General features: G+C 48.9%; 2 protein-coding genes across 4 annotated transcripts in view; one reads left to right on the top strand and one right to left on the bottom strand.

Annotated features, from left to right (window-relative positions):
• Positions 1-17,971, top strand: part of LOC135910073 (pleckstrin homology-like domain family B member 1) — a 540,261-nt gene that overhangs the window by 494,133 nt on the left and 28,157 nt on the right. The gene's annotated exons all lie outside the window — the stretch shown is intronic.
• Positions 1,479-17,237, bottom strand: LOC135910072 (neprilysin-1-like). 2 transcript variants are annotated; one of them, XM_065442071.2, is made up of 8 exons: positions 17,080-17,237; positions 13,155-13,681; positions 10,205-10,507; positions 9,289-9,652; positions 8,058-8,281; positions 6,582-6,985; positions 4,273-4,579; positions 1,832-2,325 (listed from the first exon to the last, which is right to left on the bottom strand). In XM_065442071.2, the coding sequence occupies exons 2-8, from the start codon at positions 13,674-13,676 to the stop codon at positions 1,981-1,983; spliced, it is 2,469 nt and encodes an 822-aa protein (XP_065298143.1). In that variant the 5' UTR covers positions 13,677-13,681; positions 17,080-17,237; the 3' UTR covers positions 1,832-1,980. The 2 variants fall into 2 exon arrangements, with proteins under 2 accessions (XP_065298144.1, XP_065298143.1); XM_065442072.1 differs by lacking the exon at positions 6,582-6,985 and having other exon boundaries at positions 1,479-2,325.

Raw genomic sequence — 17,971 nt, 5'->3', positions numbered from 1 at the left:
CAAACTGCAGGTGTTGACGGCCACGCGTTGGCGCGTTCCTTCATGCGGAAGATTTGGTGTCCAGCTAGGCGTACTCTCGAAATTCTTGCGCGAGCTTCTCCTAATTGAACTGCGCCTCAGCCCGTGCATGAGACGTTGATGCGTACACACTTCGGCGACGCTGCTGCAGACATTGCGCACAATACGCTGCTGCGTCGTGTGCTCGGTGCTTGCTTGCCGCCTGAACGCAATCGAAGTCGAGCTGTCGTCAGGAGCGCGCGCTCGGACACGCTTAAATATAGCGCACGCCGACAATTGCGTCGTGCCGAAAAAGATTTTTTCTTAATCTTCTTTCGATCTTCACCGCCACCTCCCGTCAGCCACGTGATTCTACTCTCTGCGATTCCGCAACTAAATTACTTTTTGCCGCGCACCTGCGACTGCTGCTGAAGTGAAGCCGGTGTTTAAACAAGACTGGTGCCTTGTGCTGGTGGACGACACTAATTTTGGGAACCGTCGCGCAGGATACACAGAAACGCTTCGCTGACTCCTTCACGAAACCTGCTGTATAGAGAGGAGCCCTTGAAAACGCTCCAGATGGCGCTGTAGTAATGATGGAATTATGTTGCCAACGTCTTTGTTTAGGGCTAGCGTTTTTCGCATGCGATGCGTTCTTCTGAGCTTCGTCCAATCTTCTCGATCAACAGAAAGGCACGTTTAAAGGGACTCCATTCCACAACCGCTAAATCAGTTAGGAGGGCATTGTATCATGTAAATACTCTATTTTCGTTAGTTTCACGAAAAGATGTAGGTTACTAAAAGGGATAATGAGGGCGTAATGCGGCCTTCATTATTCCTTTTAGTAATATTTTAGTAGAATTTCGTGCCGGTATGTCAGGGTGACGTCACGAATTTCGAAGCGTTTTCTCTTATTCGGGCTGTTGTGGCACAGTAGAGGTTCTCGGAATTTGCGAAGTTCAGTTGTTGGCTCCTCTGGAATACAATGTAGCACAGTTTTACCGATAAAAAAAATGAACTAGACCCGAGTAGATGCCGCCAAAGCCCATGACGTCATGGTGCGCTGGTGCGGGAACATGAAGGCGGCGTCGCCACCCGCGTCTTGCGTCTTTCTGGTTCACAAAGTTTCCTTTCACGGTAACTAAGGGTGGTCTTATTGATATTCTGGAAGTATAATTTACCAGTTCAACTTAATCCATTGTTCTGTTTAGTGTGTCTTGAAAACACCCGGGTGGTCAAAATTAATTCGGAACCTTCCAATACAGCGTCTGTCGTAACCGCCGTGCGCCGTCAATGTGTCTTGCTTTCTGTGAGTACCCTACTGGCAGCAGATATGTTTTTCAGGAAGTTGTGTGCCTGGACAGATGAAATCTCTCGCGTATAATGAAAGAAGAGGCGGGATACATCGGTGCGGAATATGTTTTATCCTTTCTGGCTTAATAGACGGCTAGGGCTGCAATAGCACAATTTCGTTGCAAATATGCTCGAAAACGATTTATTTTAGTAGTTTTGCATGGCCTCGGCCCAATTTACGCGCCCAAATTTTGCGTAAGGAACAGACTAATTCGTTATGTCATACCCACTTATTCCGAATACAACCATATACTGCGCTCGCACTTCGCTTCATTGGATGCTCGACAAATAGAAACAGTGAATAAGAATATAAGAACTAGAACTAGAAGTAAGGAAGTGTAATGTTCTCACTACCCATTGGGTAAGTGACGACGGCCATGCATATTAGACTTTCAGTTCCGCTGTTGGTGTTTTGGTGCAGTCACTTTTATCAGACACTCGCGTTGTATGCGACATCCCGCGCTCTGCTGTTTGCTGCATCCGTCTCCATTAAGCGTAGCTGTCCTGGTATATGCGAATTACCTTTAAAAAATAGCATTAAAAAAATCGAGAGCACCAGTTTGCACACCCGATTTCCACGAGGACACCCCTTCGGTTCGCGTAGCCGCCGATCGAGTCCCCATGTTGCCACTACCAGCTGGGACACGTTCTCTTCGGCCGCATGTCGTGACCGCGCTGGCAGCCGAAGGCGGCGGCGAACGGCCGGTGGTTGCGCAGGGCGACGTTGACGCGCGCCCTGGCCGGCGCCTCGCCGAACGACACCCGCCGCTGCTCGATAGCCGGTCGGGGCTCGCACTGCGCCGTCGCGTACAGCACGTAGAAGAGCTGCTCGAAGGTGTGCCCGGCCACGGGACTGCGGCGCTCGTGAGCCGCCCCCGCGTCCATGGCCAGGCGACGCAGGTAGCGCGCGTACAGCGGCTCGAGCAGGAGGCTCTCGGCCACTAGCGCGCTCATGTCCTGCACAACGTCCACATCCTGCAGCGAGACGCGGCAGAGGCACATTAGTTAGCCTGGGCGTGGCCACCGTGACGCTTGCGCGATTATGATCCCGGAGGCAGTTGGTCTGGGCCATTTGGCACCCGCTACACAATTGTGGCATTCTGCAGCCAATTTTGAGGACTGGGGTTGGAACCCCGCCGTGGTTACTGCATTCCGACGGGAGGGAGGAATGCAGAAGTACTCCGTCCACTTACATATAGATTTCGATGCACCTTGAAAAGCCCAGGTGACGAATGACCAAGTTTAATCGGTAGCCCAATATTATCTCGTACAGGTTTGTTACGTAAAACAAACTCCATAGTGACGCGTCGTTTGTTTACTGCAGAGAAATATGTATGAATTTTCTTGCGATGTCCAAATGAGTGGCTTTATGCAGCTGAAGAAAGCGAATGATTGTTATCCTAGTGACCACGTCATCATACCAATCATATTAATGTGGCGATGAAACAAAACGAAAATATCCATTGGCTATGCTAAACACGCAGAATAGTGGAGTAGCTTTATTTGTTTATTTAGCTTTTATTTCAATAACGCCAATGGAAAGGCAGCCTGGTTTGTTTAGTGTTATCAGCTTGTTTCGCAGTGAACACGATTCAAGGCCTCGAATCGGGCGAGTTCATGTTTGATGTTTCAAGGCGAAAGATGATCCGAACCTCACGTCAAATCGGTGAATGTTTGATCACTCTTGATTTAGCAGCATTTCGCTGTCTACACTACTTTGCCTGAAGCTAAGATTTGTCATGCATTTGACGTCTGTCTTGATTTAGCCTCTGTCACCTAGACTCGCTCTAGCCATGGAGCACAGGGCTCTTCTTGCGCGTGGCTCCACTCGCTTTCGGCATTGCCGCGAAGATTCCAGCTAAGTATAGTAGCATACAATAGGCTACGTTGGTTAACGGTCAATATAAAATGTTTCAGCTGCTTCATTTCATAGCACTTTCACCCTCAGGAATTTTACCGCGTCTATAGTTGCGATTTATTCTTCCATGTGCGAAATAAACAGATTGAGCCTTACCCCCGTCGTCGAGCGCCGTACTTGTAAGTAGTGCTATCCTGTGTGCGCAAACAGCGCGTGATTCAGTGCTTCCGCTTCGAGAAAAGCTGCAAGCATAAACACAAAGTAGCAGACCTGAAGAATTTCTCGCGCCCGGGCATGCACGGTGTTAACGGCATTCGCATGCTTCGCGCTTTTCGACGCCTCCGTTTCGAAAGCCCGTGAACGGTGAAGTACATCACGTCCGCTGTTTATGCGGCTCGGCGCACGTTTCGGAGCTACCGCTTTGACTCAGACCCTCTGGGCCTCTTTTCGCTTGCGCCGTGTTTATCGGGGGTTATCTTACCACGCCCAGGGCGCCTTCTGAAGACACCACGATGTGGACCTTACACGGGACAGAAAAGTTGCTGTATAGAGGTCTTACGTCATGCTTGCTCTCTGCAAGGTGTGTTCCAGACACTCAATGTTCGAAGTGTAAATCGAAATTGATGTATTTGTAACGAAGTTGTACTCGGGAAGGGCTCGGGCAATGCATGCCGTTTCTTGTGTCCAATGCTGCTCGCTATTCACTTAACATGTCATTTGTGCATGGCCAGACCTTTTACGTGTACCACTTGCGCGGAAGCTATACGTGGACTTTGTTCGTTGACAGTGATGTGCTTAATTCTTGCCATTTCGCTTTTCTCCCAGCCGTCTTTTATCGGCGCCGCAACAATGGAGTTCAGCTAGCTGCAAACATTTAATTTTTGTCTCTTAACCTGCAAGAAAGAAAGGGAAGCCCCTTACGATTTCTGCAACGTATGACTGCTCTGGCCACTTCGCCCTTGTACTACCATGAAGTTGCCTCACATTTGCAAACGACTTCTCGTGTTTCCTCGAAATACCAGTGCTATTGGGCGGCTTTTCCGTTCATGTACGCGCACACTTGCCTTGCCCAGTATCGTCTGCATGGCCGCCTTGTACTCGCCGAAGAAGCACTCCTTGACGGCACCGAAGCTCTTGCGGGCCGTCCTGCTCCACCAGTTCCGGGTGCGGCGCCGGTGGTCGACCCCGGCGCCGCGCTCGTCCACCGCCTCGAGCAGGCCCCGCAGCAGGAACGGCGCCACCGCCGGCTCGAGCGCCGCGCCCAGCTCCCCCGTTGCGCCCCGCGCTAGGCCGAGCACCCCGTACGGCACGAACAGCAGGTTGCGACCCTGAACAAATTCGTAGCCCGGGCGCAGACTGCTCACGTGGTACCTGCATTTATTTTCGCCAGTGTAGCGTGGGTATGTGTTTTATTCAAGACGGGGCGGCACCATGGATTCCAATGCACGCATATACCGGCAAACTTTTCCTGCGCAAACTTTCTAAGCCGTCAAGCAGTGTGACAGAAATCGTATTCTTGTTTCGGTCAGCTCTAGTCGTGCTGCACTGATGTGATGGCGTTTTCTATCTCGTTTTCCTGTCATCGGTGCTTTGAGAAGAGGCTGGCCAATGTAGGAAAGCAACGATAAAATACTGCGATCAGCCGCACAGCATTGAGGCCGTTTGCTCATAACCGGCATCGTGGCAGCGATCGCCTTCTCTATGCTGGCAGCTTACGCGTAGATTCAGAGGACAATAAACAGAAACACTGAATCAGTTTACATTGATGAGGTATTTTTACAGAACTCTACCTTCGTTGATTTCGCGGTAGTATGTTGATTATCATAAGAGAAAATGACGGTCAAAGTATTACTTTTAAATTTTATGCCGAAACCCTGCAGCGCTGGTTCGTCAGTGTGACGCCAAGGATTGGATTGCAACTATTCGCATTTCGGCCGTTGTAGTTCAGTAAAGTTCTTGAAACTTCCTAAGTTCAGTATTCGGCCCTTTCAGAATGCAACAGCGTAGTCTATTTCTACCGATCAAAATTTAGATACAGGCCGGAGCAGATCGTGTCAAAATTTATGACGTCAGGACGATCTGGTGCGAAAATTCCGAGGCAGCATCGCCACCTGTCTTTTGTGTTAGGTCTTTTTCTGGCGCACCAAGCGTCTTTTCCCGGTAAGAGTGGCTTTCTCTGGTATTGCGCAAGGATAATCACTGATACAACTAAAGATCATTTCTCTCTTTAGTGTCCCCTTAAGTTCTTTTTGGACTGTTGCACTCTAACCCCTTGAATGTCTGGTATTCTACCCACTTGTTAGCCCATGCTGGGCTTTTCCTCTCTCTCTCTCTCTCTCTTGCGCACGTTGGTACCACGAACATTTGATGCTACCTAGGAGCTGGTACTTCATCGTTGCTTTCTTCCAATGCAGAATTGGTCAACGGTTAACAATTCTCCTTCTCTATAAAAGTGCAGACGGACCTGCCGCACTGGTTTGCCAAGGCCCGTCTGCCGAGACAGAGCACTGAGAAATTAGCCCCACCTGCTATCAGAAATGTAACTGCCATGTTTTATATAACTGGCAGGTGGCGTTATTTGCACATTTTCTTAGATGGCTTCCACATAGATGGTACAATGGCTGCGCAATGTTAATTTTTTGCGTGGCTTGCTTCTGGAGAGGCAAGAAATGCACTGAAAATACAAAACGAATGTACTCGGGAGTGGCAGTAAAAGGGTTAGCAAGCCCAAAGAACTACGTCCGGCAATTTCTGTTACGTTCTACTGAACTTATTTGGTACCGATGCATCGGTGAGCATAGCTCGAAGCGAAAACAAAGAAAAATTAAGGAAGCGTTTATCGACAGTGTCATGTAGACGTCCACTGTTTCACTAACTTGTGCGCGTTTTCCTTTCGCGTCGTGTTTTCCGGTTAAGAGAAGTTCTGGGACAAACATGGCGAGGGAAGTGGATGATATTTAAAAAATTTGGAGGACGCTTGACCTTCGCCTTTAAAAGTGGAACGCGATAGGTTTCAAAGATCCCTGACTGCTTGTCACGCGTCCCGGCAACCGCAGCTTTCCTGCTGATGCGCGGAGCCGAGCGCGATGCTGGTGCTGCAAGGAACCGAGCGGGCCGCGCCGCTCGGAAAAGGGGTTTGTGTTTATGTTTTCTGGTATATTCAAAATAAACTCCGACGCTATCATGTCTGTAGGTTGTGCTTATGCCGTACTTTACGATTTTTCCGACGTATTTTACTTTGAGGAATTCAATTAGTTCAGTAACGTGTCTGCGCCACGCGGAAGGCTTGCGTGGTTGTGGTTCGGAATGACTTTTCGTCAAGCGACGTCCGACGCCTACATCAGCTGTTTCGCGACACAATTCGCTGCCGCACCTGTTGTCGAAATCCCAGTCCACGCGTCCCACAGTCATCGGTCTGTAGTAGATGCGGCGTGTGTGCGCCTGCATCTCGACGTAGCTGCGCACGAGCCGGGTGCCGTCGAAGTAGGGCCCGTTCGGGTCGTAGTAGGCCGTGGGCACGTTCAGGTCTCGCACCGCGCCCATGAACGCAAACTGCGCGTCGGCCAGTTTCTCTCGCGCTATGACGCGCTCGACGGGGTTGAACCAGTGGGCGAACATGACCCGCTCGGCGAGCAGGCGCCTCGTGTCGTTGAATGCTTCCTCCATGAAGGCCTCCGTCTGACTCGGGCGGTGCGTCGGATCCTGGGCGCTCAGAACCATGCGCAGGAATGTGCGCGTCCCGAACGGGAACAGTCGTTCGAGGAGGCGACCGCACGCCTGCGATGCACGCTTGGAGATTGTATTGTACTGGGGGACGGTGCAATCGTTGGGTAGGCGCTTTGGTTTCCCTTATTGTACCGTATGTCCAAGCTAACTTTAGCCGAACTGGTCAAAGAAAAAATAATTTTAAGGCATGGTTAAAGACAGTTAAAAAACCTACGGTGTTCTGTCAGATGTCTGACGACCAATCACCGAAATTCTTAAGGTCGGATCTTGCACCGTGCTTCTTTTAATATTTTTTTTTTCGTTGAACAGCTTGGCTAACAATGTCAGCTTGGACATCCTATATAACACTTATATGACAACCACGAACACGATTCTCTCTTTTTTTTTCCTTTTGAACCGTTGACGCACACGAGCGCGTGCGTGTGCGCGTCATGGTTGATTTTTTATGCACCTGCGCATTAATTTATTGTTTAACGACTTCTCCGCGCAATGGAATCCTAAGCCACATTAGAACTTTCCAGTGGGTAGTGATAGGAAATTCGTGACAGCTTGATAATATTAGAAGATATGCATAATCATCTTGAGCTCGAGAATCACTAGCGTCGGAGCTGGATCCCTTCGTTCTTATATTTTACTTCCTGTGTTAAACTCCTTCGCATGCGATTGACAGGCGACGAGTGGTCACATCTAAGCTGATTTCCATTGGCTGCCGTCTGGCACTTGCCATTAACGACGGCGTAATTTGCACGCTTTCTCACAAAATTTCTGTGCTAAGAATAAACATTTTTTTCTCCTTTCAAAGGCACGTGTCGTTCTCAAGTGGAAAACGAAATGTGCAAAAGGCGGAGCACGTGCTCGAACTGGCGGAAAACGAAACACACGTGACTGTAATATGTATTGCTGCGGCACATATTGGCCCTTTATTTTCTGACAAACGCCTGCGCCTCCCCCTACCATCTGGCCTAGCAAAAGTGATCGCACCTCGCTAGACGCTGTTAATGCAGAAGAAATGTGCGTCTGTCTTTTCCGCACTGTTCTTACGAATTCACGTGGCCCACATCAATGGAGGAGGCGTGAGCTTTCGCGGATAAGGCTTCGACGAGAGGTTTACGGTGGCGCGCACCTGTAAGCGATCCGAGCCACCGTGCACCGCATGTTCGTGGCTGAGCGGCACCAAGAACGCTGCGTCGTCCGGCAGCAGCGGCGACAGGTGCACCATGAGCCGGTAGCCGACGTAGTTGAAGAGAGCCGTGCGCGAGCTGTTCTCCATGACCTCGGCCAGGTCCTGCAAGTACTCGCTCGCCCACACCTCGACGCTGGCCACGGCCGGACGCGAACTGCTGCCACCTGTGCAGGACCGCAGCGATGTTTGCGTCATTTGCATGGGAGGCGCCCTGATCAAGACCAGTGGGACAAGACCGAGCGGCGTATAGGGGACATGCTATAGTAAATAGCCGGCTGCAAGATATAACAGTGCGGACAACGACGAAGTAAGAAAAGAAACTCGAGAAGCGACAAAAATAACTGCTACCTAAATAATTTATAATAATACACAGTGGTTATCAATGGCTATATATATATATATAGCCTCTTGTTGAATTCCTATGTGCAATTTTGTTCTCTTTGTGTCTGTAATTCTGTATCTTAACACAATGTTTCCCACCTGCTATGATCTTGTGTACAAGATCGCAGTATTCATAAATAATAAGAAAATAGTGTTACGGTTAATGTTGAACCTCCACCACAAAACTGTTACGGGTAATGTTGAACCGGCTTTATTTAAAGGACGAGGTTGATGGTGAAGTCGAGATGGCGTCCCGAGGCTGCGCCAGCTCACGTCTTCCTCCTGTTCTTCTCGCCCGGCTCATGCCGTAGCAATATATATATATATATATATATATATATATATATATATATATATATATATATATATATATATATATATATATATATATATGTTGACTGAGCCATGCTAAGGGGTTTGATTGTTGTAGTCATAAGGAGGTTGTGGCCAAGTACTGCCCCAGGGTGGCTAATCCTGCTCTGGTGAGGGAGTGCGTTACGGGTTCTGGTCACCGGGATCAGGCCGCACTCCAGGTCTATTTGTGCAATTTTATCACCACGCGGATTGCTTTCTTTTTAATCCGGTGGAAAATTGCGCGGCACCAGGATTCGAACCACGGTCCTCTTGCACGAGAGGCGGATGCTTCTACCTCTATGTCACCGCTGCACCGGACAGGCCGCCATTGGAATCTGAACCTGGCAACGTTTAACGCTAGATGATGATGCTGAGGGCGCTTTTAGTTAAACGTCAAAGAGCGTAACGGCCTTCGTGGTAGTGTCCAGCAGCGCACCTTTGGACGTGCCGTTCCGTGCGTCGCTGGCGGTGCCGGCGAGCAGGGTCTCGAGGTACGACCGCCAGTGCCAGCTGCGGCGACTGACGGGGAGCTCGCCGGGGGCCCTGGGCCTGTTCCCGCCGAACGACGGGCCACCGCGCAGGTCGAGCGCGTTCTCGAGGCGCGTCTCGAGCACCGCGACGTCTCTGGCCAACTCTTCGCTGCCTGGCACGTACCCTAGCAGCGTCAGGGCGCCGAACACTGTGTCTGTGTAGTTGGGCGCCGGGTCCCGGGCGTGCCACAGGGCGTGACGCTTGAACACCGTGCTCGGGACGTCCAACTGAACCGCGCAGCAGCGTTCGTATTCGCTCTTCACACGGACCTGTCGAGAAGCGGGTTAGGAGAGTGGCCTGGTTGTCACGAGCGGTTATCTTTGTTTACATTATATTACTTTGGAGCTTTAATTCACCTTATATTACGTTGTAAAATATTTTACATCTTTTTAGAGGATCAATATACTCCTTATCATGTTATGTCCGTCGATTACTTTTCGCCTTCATTCTCGCGCAGTGCTGCTGTGACCGCGCCTCGACGTGCCCAGGCTTTTCCATAATAACTCTACTGTCACAAAGAAGTGTGACTCGCATGACAGCGCCACAAAAATGTCAGAACACTGTGGTCATCCTCGAGAGTGAGCTGGGATACATTCCAAAAGTTGCCGCAATCGTCGTTATGATTACTACTGAGCCTGCTGCACACGAAAAATGAAAAAGCGAAAAAGCAACGTCTGATAACCTCTTTCACCTTCGCATCGACTGCCAAGCTGCGCGTAAATGGAGTCCACTGGTGAAAGCGCTGGCGCCAGCAGGTCGGCCACTGGGTGAGAAACTGCATTGCCCCGTCGGTCTGGTTTACGTACAGGAATGGACAATACCTGCACGAAGGGGAACACCCCGAGGAGTGCGTCGATCTTGGCCGCCGTGTCAGACACCCTGGAGTACCCCAGCGACAGGCCATGCCGGTGGGGCCAGTCTTGCAGGTCCGCCATTTTGAGCACGTCCTGCCAGGGCTCCCACCCGAGCCGGTTGCGGCTGTAGGTCGAGGTGCAGTTAGGCAGAAAGTACGCGGCCTTGTTTAAGAAAACGCCGGGAAAGTCCTGGTAGGCCTGCTCGTGACTCGCCACGTAGTGAGAAAGTGCCCTCTGAATGCCGTACAGAAGACCACCGGATCCCTGCGACTGCACATCCATGCTTGGGATTACACCACAACGCCGCGGTGTTTGCAATGCCAGGTTCGATGTACTAACATTGCCTAGTCTACAGGGTGCGCCATAATTAGTCACTTTGACCGGTAATTGCATTTGTAATGTTTTAACATTTCTCCACATCGATTCTTCAAACATTTCTTCCATCTTTCTTCTATATATTCGACCGTCTTTCGGGGTAATTTCTTTATTTTTCGGAAAATGGTAGGTCCTAGACCACATCGACCCGCAATCTCGTCACTGAACAAGGCGGGAAACCACTTTTTTCCGAAACCTTCAAAAGTCTATAGTTTCTCCACAAGAATTTCCACTAGGTTCCCACACTTGTCACACCTAAGGACTTGACCAGCAGTAGTAGTCCTGCCTCTGTGGCCACTTCTCACCTTTAAGTAATTGTGAAGAAGGAAGTCAACAGCCAATGAGAAACATGATTCTCTTTGGAGCTGAATGTGTCCGCGACAACAATTACAAGAGCCGCGACAAGGAACCCCAAGGTGTTTCTCCACAAGTTCTAGCTAAGACATGGACTCACTGAGGGGCAGAGGAAGGACAGATGGGAAATAATGCCCGCTGCCATTGACACGAGCCGCAAATGGGGAAGAATTGACAACTGTCGACACGGATAGAAGAATTTTCTCAGTGGAGGCCCGTCACAACACTCGGAACTCTCGCGTGTTTGTTCCAACGTCAGAGCTGCAGCCAATAGGACGAATTTTTCGAAACTCGTATGCGGCGTCTGTCATGTTTTGAGCTGGGGTTACCACCACTGGCCGCATTCCTCTTGTATTCGTGACAGAAGGTGCAAAGATCGACACTCACGCATACTTAAAGATCTTCTAGAGCATCATTGGCTGCCCTGGTCCCAGTCCTGCCTCGGCTTGTGGTCTTGCACTTTGCAGCAGGACGGCACCCCAACACAACAATCGAAAAGCAAATCAACACCACAGCAGTGGTGTCGCGCTCTCACGGCCGACTTCATTCCAGCTGGCCGACGGACTACCTTGACCCAAACCCACGGAACCTGTGTGTGTGGGCCCAGGAAGGGTAGGACCGCGCAACCATCAGCACACAAGCATGGTGTCCCGGAAAGCATCGCTAGAGGGAGCAATTCCTTTAGGGATAGCTTGTGGACCGTTATCGAAGAGTACTCATAATGTTTAAAGGCCGTGATGAAAGCCAAGAGCGGATACATTGAATAAAATGTTTATATATCGTATATATCATATATATATATATATATATCGTATATATATAACTGCGTATATATCGACGAGACAGGCAATCTGGAACAGTGGTTGAAGCAGCATGTCAACGATGTCAAAAAGAAAAAAGTTGCATCAAACGCCTTGGCAGAACATGCAGATGACTTGGGCCACAGGATTGATTGGGATAACGCCAAGATATTAGAAAAAGAAAGAAATTTGACGTGAAGACACCGCTTGGAATCCCTCCTAATCCAAATGACAGATAGCACACTCAACCGGAATGACGGAACCCTCCCCCCCATGTACACGCGCTGCTTACGTCATATATTTAAGCCATGTAAACATTGTTTCACCCGTCCTTGATTTCATTGTGAACGAGGCTCCCGTCAGGGGAGGCGAAACATCTTTACTTGTGTTCATTCAGTGGTCGGTGTCCTTCTTTTTACCCTTCTTCATGATGACTCCCGACCAAACGGGCTTCCGTGAAAACCTCGACTTCAATAAAATGTCTTGTGTTGCATTCCAATAGATCGGGTAAATGCCCTTCGAAAAATATTTTGAGATTTTTTTATTCTCAACCAAATTATTAGACATGACCCTTGTGGCAGTATTTATGGCGCCCCCTTTAGCTGAATACACAAACTGCTATTCCATCGACTTTTGCTGTACAAAGGAAGGATGTGTTTCTTCGAAATTGCGTTTCAGTCTGCTAAGGTGAAACATTCGACAGTGTTAAAGCAAATTTTTCAGGCCGCAAATTGGCATGTTTAAGAACAGAACTCCTCCTCAAATTCGTCATATTGCACATGCTCAACTGTGCGTGTATAAACTAGCTCACGGGGAGACTTCATCGTCGTTTCTCAGTAGAGTGTACTAAGCGTTTCTTTAGCGGGAAGCGCAAGGCTTGAGGAATGACTCAATGTCTATAGAATGGGAGATCCACGAATATCATCTTTGAGCTCAGTTATACCTTCAGTACCCGTTTTGAGTGGTCACATCACCTTTCTGGCCATGTCCCCTTGTGATATGTGGTGTGAAAGAGCGTCCCATCTTTTTTAAGGTATATTACAAGCTGACTGACATTAGCGCACCTATAGTCTTCATGCGGTGAACCTCTGTTAACATATATCGGCCGTATCGTTCTCTCTCTCTCTCACTGATGCGGTGCACCTTCCGTGACTCTCCATCGCCTTCTTTACGGTGTTTTTATACGTGAATAGCCGTCGCAGAAAGGCTTATTATGGCTCGATGCGCCAGGAAGGCAATGACATGGCGACAGAGAGAATGGAGTCAAGCATGCCGAATCGCGGAAACCTGCAAGATGGATCAACGCTTTTCCGGGATGGTCGCACCCTCCTCTGTGTTTTCAAAAGTTACACATTGTGCTGGTGTCAAGCGACCTCGGCGTTTCTCACCTGCACAGGAAGGGGTGCCTCGACGCGGCCGCGTCGACGGGAGCAGACGTATCCGTAGAAGTCGTCGCACGGGTCCTTGTCGCGGTCCAACGTGTCGCCCAGGTAGGCCTCCAGGCGCTCGCACATAGCCGTCGTCGAGCAGAGGGTTGGCCCAGCCGCGGTTGCTCGTGACCCCCTGCCATCCGAGGCCGTAGACGCTCGGTGCGCGGCCGCCGCATGGAACACGGGTGCAGTGCGGTGGTGAGCTCCTTCGCCGGTGCGGGCGGCACCCGAATGCTCCGGCCCATCGCCGTCTTCGGCGTCTTGCACGGCGAAGGAAGGCAGCAGAAACGCCTTGCGAGCCACCATCACGCACAAGAAACAGTTGAGCGAAACGACGGTGGTGACCCCCAGGCCGACCACGAAGCTTTTTCTGGGCATCACCACGCGCTCGCTGGTGGCCGTGGTGGCCCCGGGCTGCTGCTGCTGCTGCTTGCGTGGCATCCGGATCACGACTTTTCTCTCGCCTCGTCTTCCTTGCATTGAGACTGTAAAGGCGCAATGATGCAGTACGCGTTTCCATAATACGAGATCACTATACAAATCAATATGGGCCGTCGCTGTTTATACGGGTTTACCCAGTTCGAAAACGTGAACTGCGTGTATACATATTATGGCTGTGTCTCTAATCCAACGTGCAATGGTACGTGTGTACGCGCAATCTTCATTACCCACAATTCCAAATTTTCAGATTCTAAATTGTCAACTGTCCGGAGGGCGTCTTCGTGCCTGATGCAGTTAGATTGAAGTGCGTGCCCCACACAGATTACCGCGCTGCTCTCTTCTGCTCCATGTTGCGCGCCGCGGAGTGGCAAGAAAGAAAATATTACAACGTATAACACGTTCAGTGAAGGTACACTTGTGGCACTCCTGTCTATACGTGGCCTGCTTTGCGCCCAAGCAGTGCCTGACAAATGCCTTGGCTGCGATCCAGCACCGTTCTCTTTGCTACACTGTGCACCACTCGAGTGCTTCTCTGCGCCGCACCTGTACCGTGCTGCACGAACTCAGACCTGCGGCACGAAATGCTGCGTGGTATCTTTCCAGAAGCGTTGGACACGGAATCCTTGATCGCTGTGTTAAGAGCTTTCAGAGCTTTCAGCGATAATCAGCGCAGACTGCATGGTTATATGCTCGGGGCAACCTAAGGTGTTCTTGAAAGACGTTCGTTCTGGTTCGCAAGGACGATTCAGTGAACTGGAAGTTTGAGTGTGCTGTGAAGCACGGCGCAAACTGTGCAAGCAAAAAGCGGTTTGTGTAAGAGAAGGTTCGTGTGTTTTCGCTCTTTTCGACAGTGTTTTGTTCTTGCACCTTTCATGCCCTGCGCGATATAGCTATGGTAAACGAAACGACAGGACATCTAGTTTAAGTTCACGCCACCCACTGCAACGTTTTTGTTTTCTTTATACATTTAATTGCATTCCTATGGCTTGGGTACACACTTAAATCCACGGTGATGCGATTACCCTTTCATAAGGGACCAAATAAGGGACCAAATCATCGCTACGATCGCGTTTCATGGAAATTACTTTAGCGAGTAAACACCACCGCTCTACTGTTATGTTCTCCGTAAACGGTCACTTTTTTTATAGGTAAGCGCTATTTTTTTTTTCCTTCTTCGATTTGGGACCTGAGAAATCACGGCAGTGTACTAAGAATCGAAGGCATTTTTAGGTTCAGCATTTTTCCTGAAAAGCAGTATACTCAAGGCGGCGCGAGCTCTAATGACGAAGGAGTTAGGGAGCTTAAATACGTGACAATGTGCTATTTGTTCGCGTGTTCTTTTTCAGTGCTCATACGCCGTTGCAAGTTTTAAGCTATGGTATATTATTGTGTAGCTGCACTGTGCTATACTCTTTAATCTGTGCAATGACGCTCAGTACCATATTTTATAGATTTATTTAAGACGTCCTGCCCTCTCCGGAATTTAAATAAAATAAATTGATACTGTCCTGTGTATGACTTTATCTGATAAAAGCGAAAAGTCAGCTTGCACGCGTTTCTCTCTGCACAGAAGCGTTAACCTGTGCCATATCGCACACAGAAGGGCACGTTCCTGTCAGCTGCGTGCTTACGAGTAGTCGTGCCTTAAAAATGGCGGCGCCCTTGATCCGACTATTTGTCCGTAACTTCTTCCTGTCTCAGCGCACTGAATACCATTCATCAAAAATTCGCAACTTATTGCTGCGTAGCCTACATCATAACGTGCTATCGTTTCCATGAAATGGGCGTTCAGTGCATAACAAGCGAATCATTTGTCTTGTCTGGCTCAAAAACGATGATAATTGCAACCACTCGCCTGCCTAGATTGCGCATAAACTGATACGAATGAGTTTAAATGTGTTGAACATTACTGTGCATGTTACTCTATTTCGTTTATATCTTTATTCCCACAGTAGCATCTTTTCTAAAGAAATTAGCAAAATGTAAACGAGTACTTGCTCGAATGACATGCAGCCTGATCCAAAGTTGCTTCAAGCGTTATTATACAAAATTACGGGATCGGGAAAGTTAAGTATCTATCGTTAAGGCGAGTGCCGTCATTGAAAGCCAAATACATTGTGTTTACCCGCATTCAGCTAGGTTAACTTTTCCGAAAGCGGGGATTAAACAGAAATCAGCAAGCGCAAAAGTTTTCTGGGCGTTTATCATATGTTTTAGTGGTACGAATATGAAAAGACCATAATTTATGGTGATAGAATCGAGAATGCTGTTTGCGATTTAAGTAGGAATTATAATTTTAAATTAGCACCGAAATTCGCGAAGAACGGTATATGGCGTGAATGGGCGTCGAAACCTTGGTACTTGCGATGTGCGCAATCAGATTATTGTGCGTTAAGTCGGCTGTTATTAAGAGCACAATATTTACTGTTCATAATAGCAATCTTTATATTACATAGGCGTTAGCGCTTTATTCCAGGTGTATTCCAAGCTAAAAAATGGCCACTCTAACGAGCGGCGCTTTCTTCGCGGCAACGAGTGGAATGGCAGAGCCGAGCGTTGGCGTCCCTCATAGCATGGCGGCCCACATGAGTGCTTTCGTAGGCGCGCGGGATGCGAGTACTCGAGTCCTGTGGTCTGCTTGTGGGATACAAAATGCCACCGACTAATTTTGCCGTAACTGCAGATCGAAAAGTTCGGTTGAAAATTGTTCCACGACGTTTTCCGCGTTACCACTGTAGAAGTGCATACTCTGACTGGTATTTATAAGGTTCTTGTTGCACGAAAAAATGATAACACAAAAAGTGGTTGTCCATCTCTTTAAGGATATGAAGGCGGCATTGTGTATTATATGAAAATATTAGTCAGATGAATATTTGTAGTCTGGATTAAGAGAAGTGTAGTTATTCAGGTCACGTATGTTACATAGAATAGGTAAGCGCCGCGTGTTGTACACAGTAACCGAATTTGTGCCACGTGAAAGGAAACGGGTCCGCTGACTATAACGCGCAGTGGCGAGATTAGGAAATTCGCAGACATCGGATGGGCTCGGTCGGATGGAGAGACCTTTGTCCTGTAGTATAAAACATAGCGTAGTGATTACGAAACGTCATTTGTTAAAATTGTTCGTGCAATTTTTTCATATCCTTTCGTATCGAAAGTAAAGGGCACCTTTAACTTACAGGCCTTACTAACCACCCAACGCTATACGCGCATGCTCTACAGTCCGAGACGGGCAGCCTGGAGGGCACGCCTATCCGCCATTGCTGTCGTGGACCCGCGACATCCCACGGCATCGTTACCTCGTAGGTCGCGATGTGCTCGCGCACGGCAACGACAGAAACGACCACCGTGTGACTCGCGCCAGCTCTGAAAGTGTCCGCTGGCGTCATAGTATTTCGCTGGAACGCAGACACGCTCGGCGCCTGTCCTGTCGAGAACTTACCGAGCTTCTATGGCGGGATTGGCGGCTGCGCTGCTGGGAGTGAATGCTCGGCCGCAGCCGGTTTCAGCGTGGCCTCTTTTCACTCAAAACAATGGTTGCTGCAAGGCGTTGCGAATCATTGTCGAAGCAGCGACTGACACCCTCGTTTTTCTCTTCTTACTGTTGCTTGACAGCAGTGGCACGTGCCCACGAGGTGGGTTGTTGTTTGTTTGTTCTTCAGTGAAATATGTAACGCACTCTGGGGCATCAGCAAGGAATCGGGAGCCATGAGGGTTCAAGAAAATATAAATTTTGACGAAAAGAATACTAAAAAAAAAGACTCTTTGCATGCAATTCTTGTCTCGCACGGAAAATTGCTGAAGGCGTCAATGATTAAAGGTTGCTCTGGCTAAAACTGTTTGTTAGCACCAAAGAAAAATATCACTGAAAGAGTCAAGCCAAACTTTCGGAAGGGGTCATCCAAAACTTTTTTCCATTGAATAACAAAACGGCAACATACTAAAAAGAAATATATGTAGATTCGCTTGCGTGGCAGAGATGACATAGAGGTGATAGGGCCAGACAAGATCTGCAAAGGTAAAAGTTAATTGGGTGGGGTGAGTGAGCGAGTGAGTGACAACATTATTAATCAAAGGGCAAAGGGTAAGAGATGTTAAGCTACGTAGACTCGGCAGCATAGTCTCGTAAGCGATATTTTCACTTTCCAGTGAGAGAGCCATCTGTTGTTCGTTCAGAGGCGGACATGCAATAAACATTTGGCGAAGGCTTTTGCAGTTACAAATTTTCTGAATCTTGCCGCAATGACCAACACAGTCTTTGGTAAAAGGAAGATTGCCCAGCGCCACCTGAACTTGAGCTGATGTCAGCGCGTGAACGATGAAAACTTCATGAT

The sequence above is a fragment of the Dermacentor albipictus genome, chromosome 4, assembly GCF_038994185.2.
Source record: "Dermacentor albipictus isolate Rhodes 1998 colony chromosome 4, USDA_Dalb.pri_finalv2, whole genome shotgun sequence".
In the NCBI taxonomy this organism is placed as follows: domain Eukaryota; kingdom Metazoa; phylum Arthropoda; class Arachnida; order Ixodida; family Ixodidae; genus Dermacentor; species Dermacentor albipictus.
This window is presented reverse-complemented; position numbering and strand designations above follow the sequence as displayed.

What these genes read in the sequence shown, in the direction of transcription:
- LOC135910072 (XM_065442071.2), bottom strand. Translation starts at nt 13,676, where the DNA reads ATGCAAGGAAGACGAGGCGAGAGAAAAGTCGTGATCCGGATGCCACGC. An exon ending in ACGGAACGGCACGTCCAAAG is followed by an intron (nt 8,282 to 9,288) that starts GTGCGCTGCTGG and finishes GGTCCTGCACAG; the next exon opens with GTGGCAGCAGTTCGCGTCCG. An exon ending in GTGGCTCGGATCGCTTACAG is followed by an intron (nt 6,986 to 8,057) that starts GTGCGCGCCACC and finishes CGTGCATCGCAG; the next exon opens with GCGTGCGGTCGCCTCCTCGA.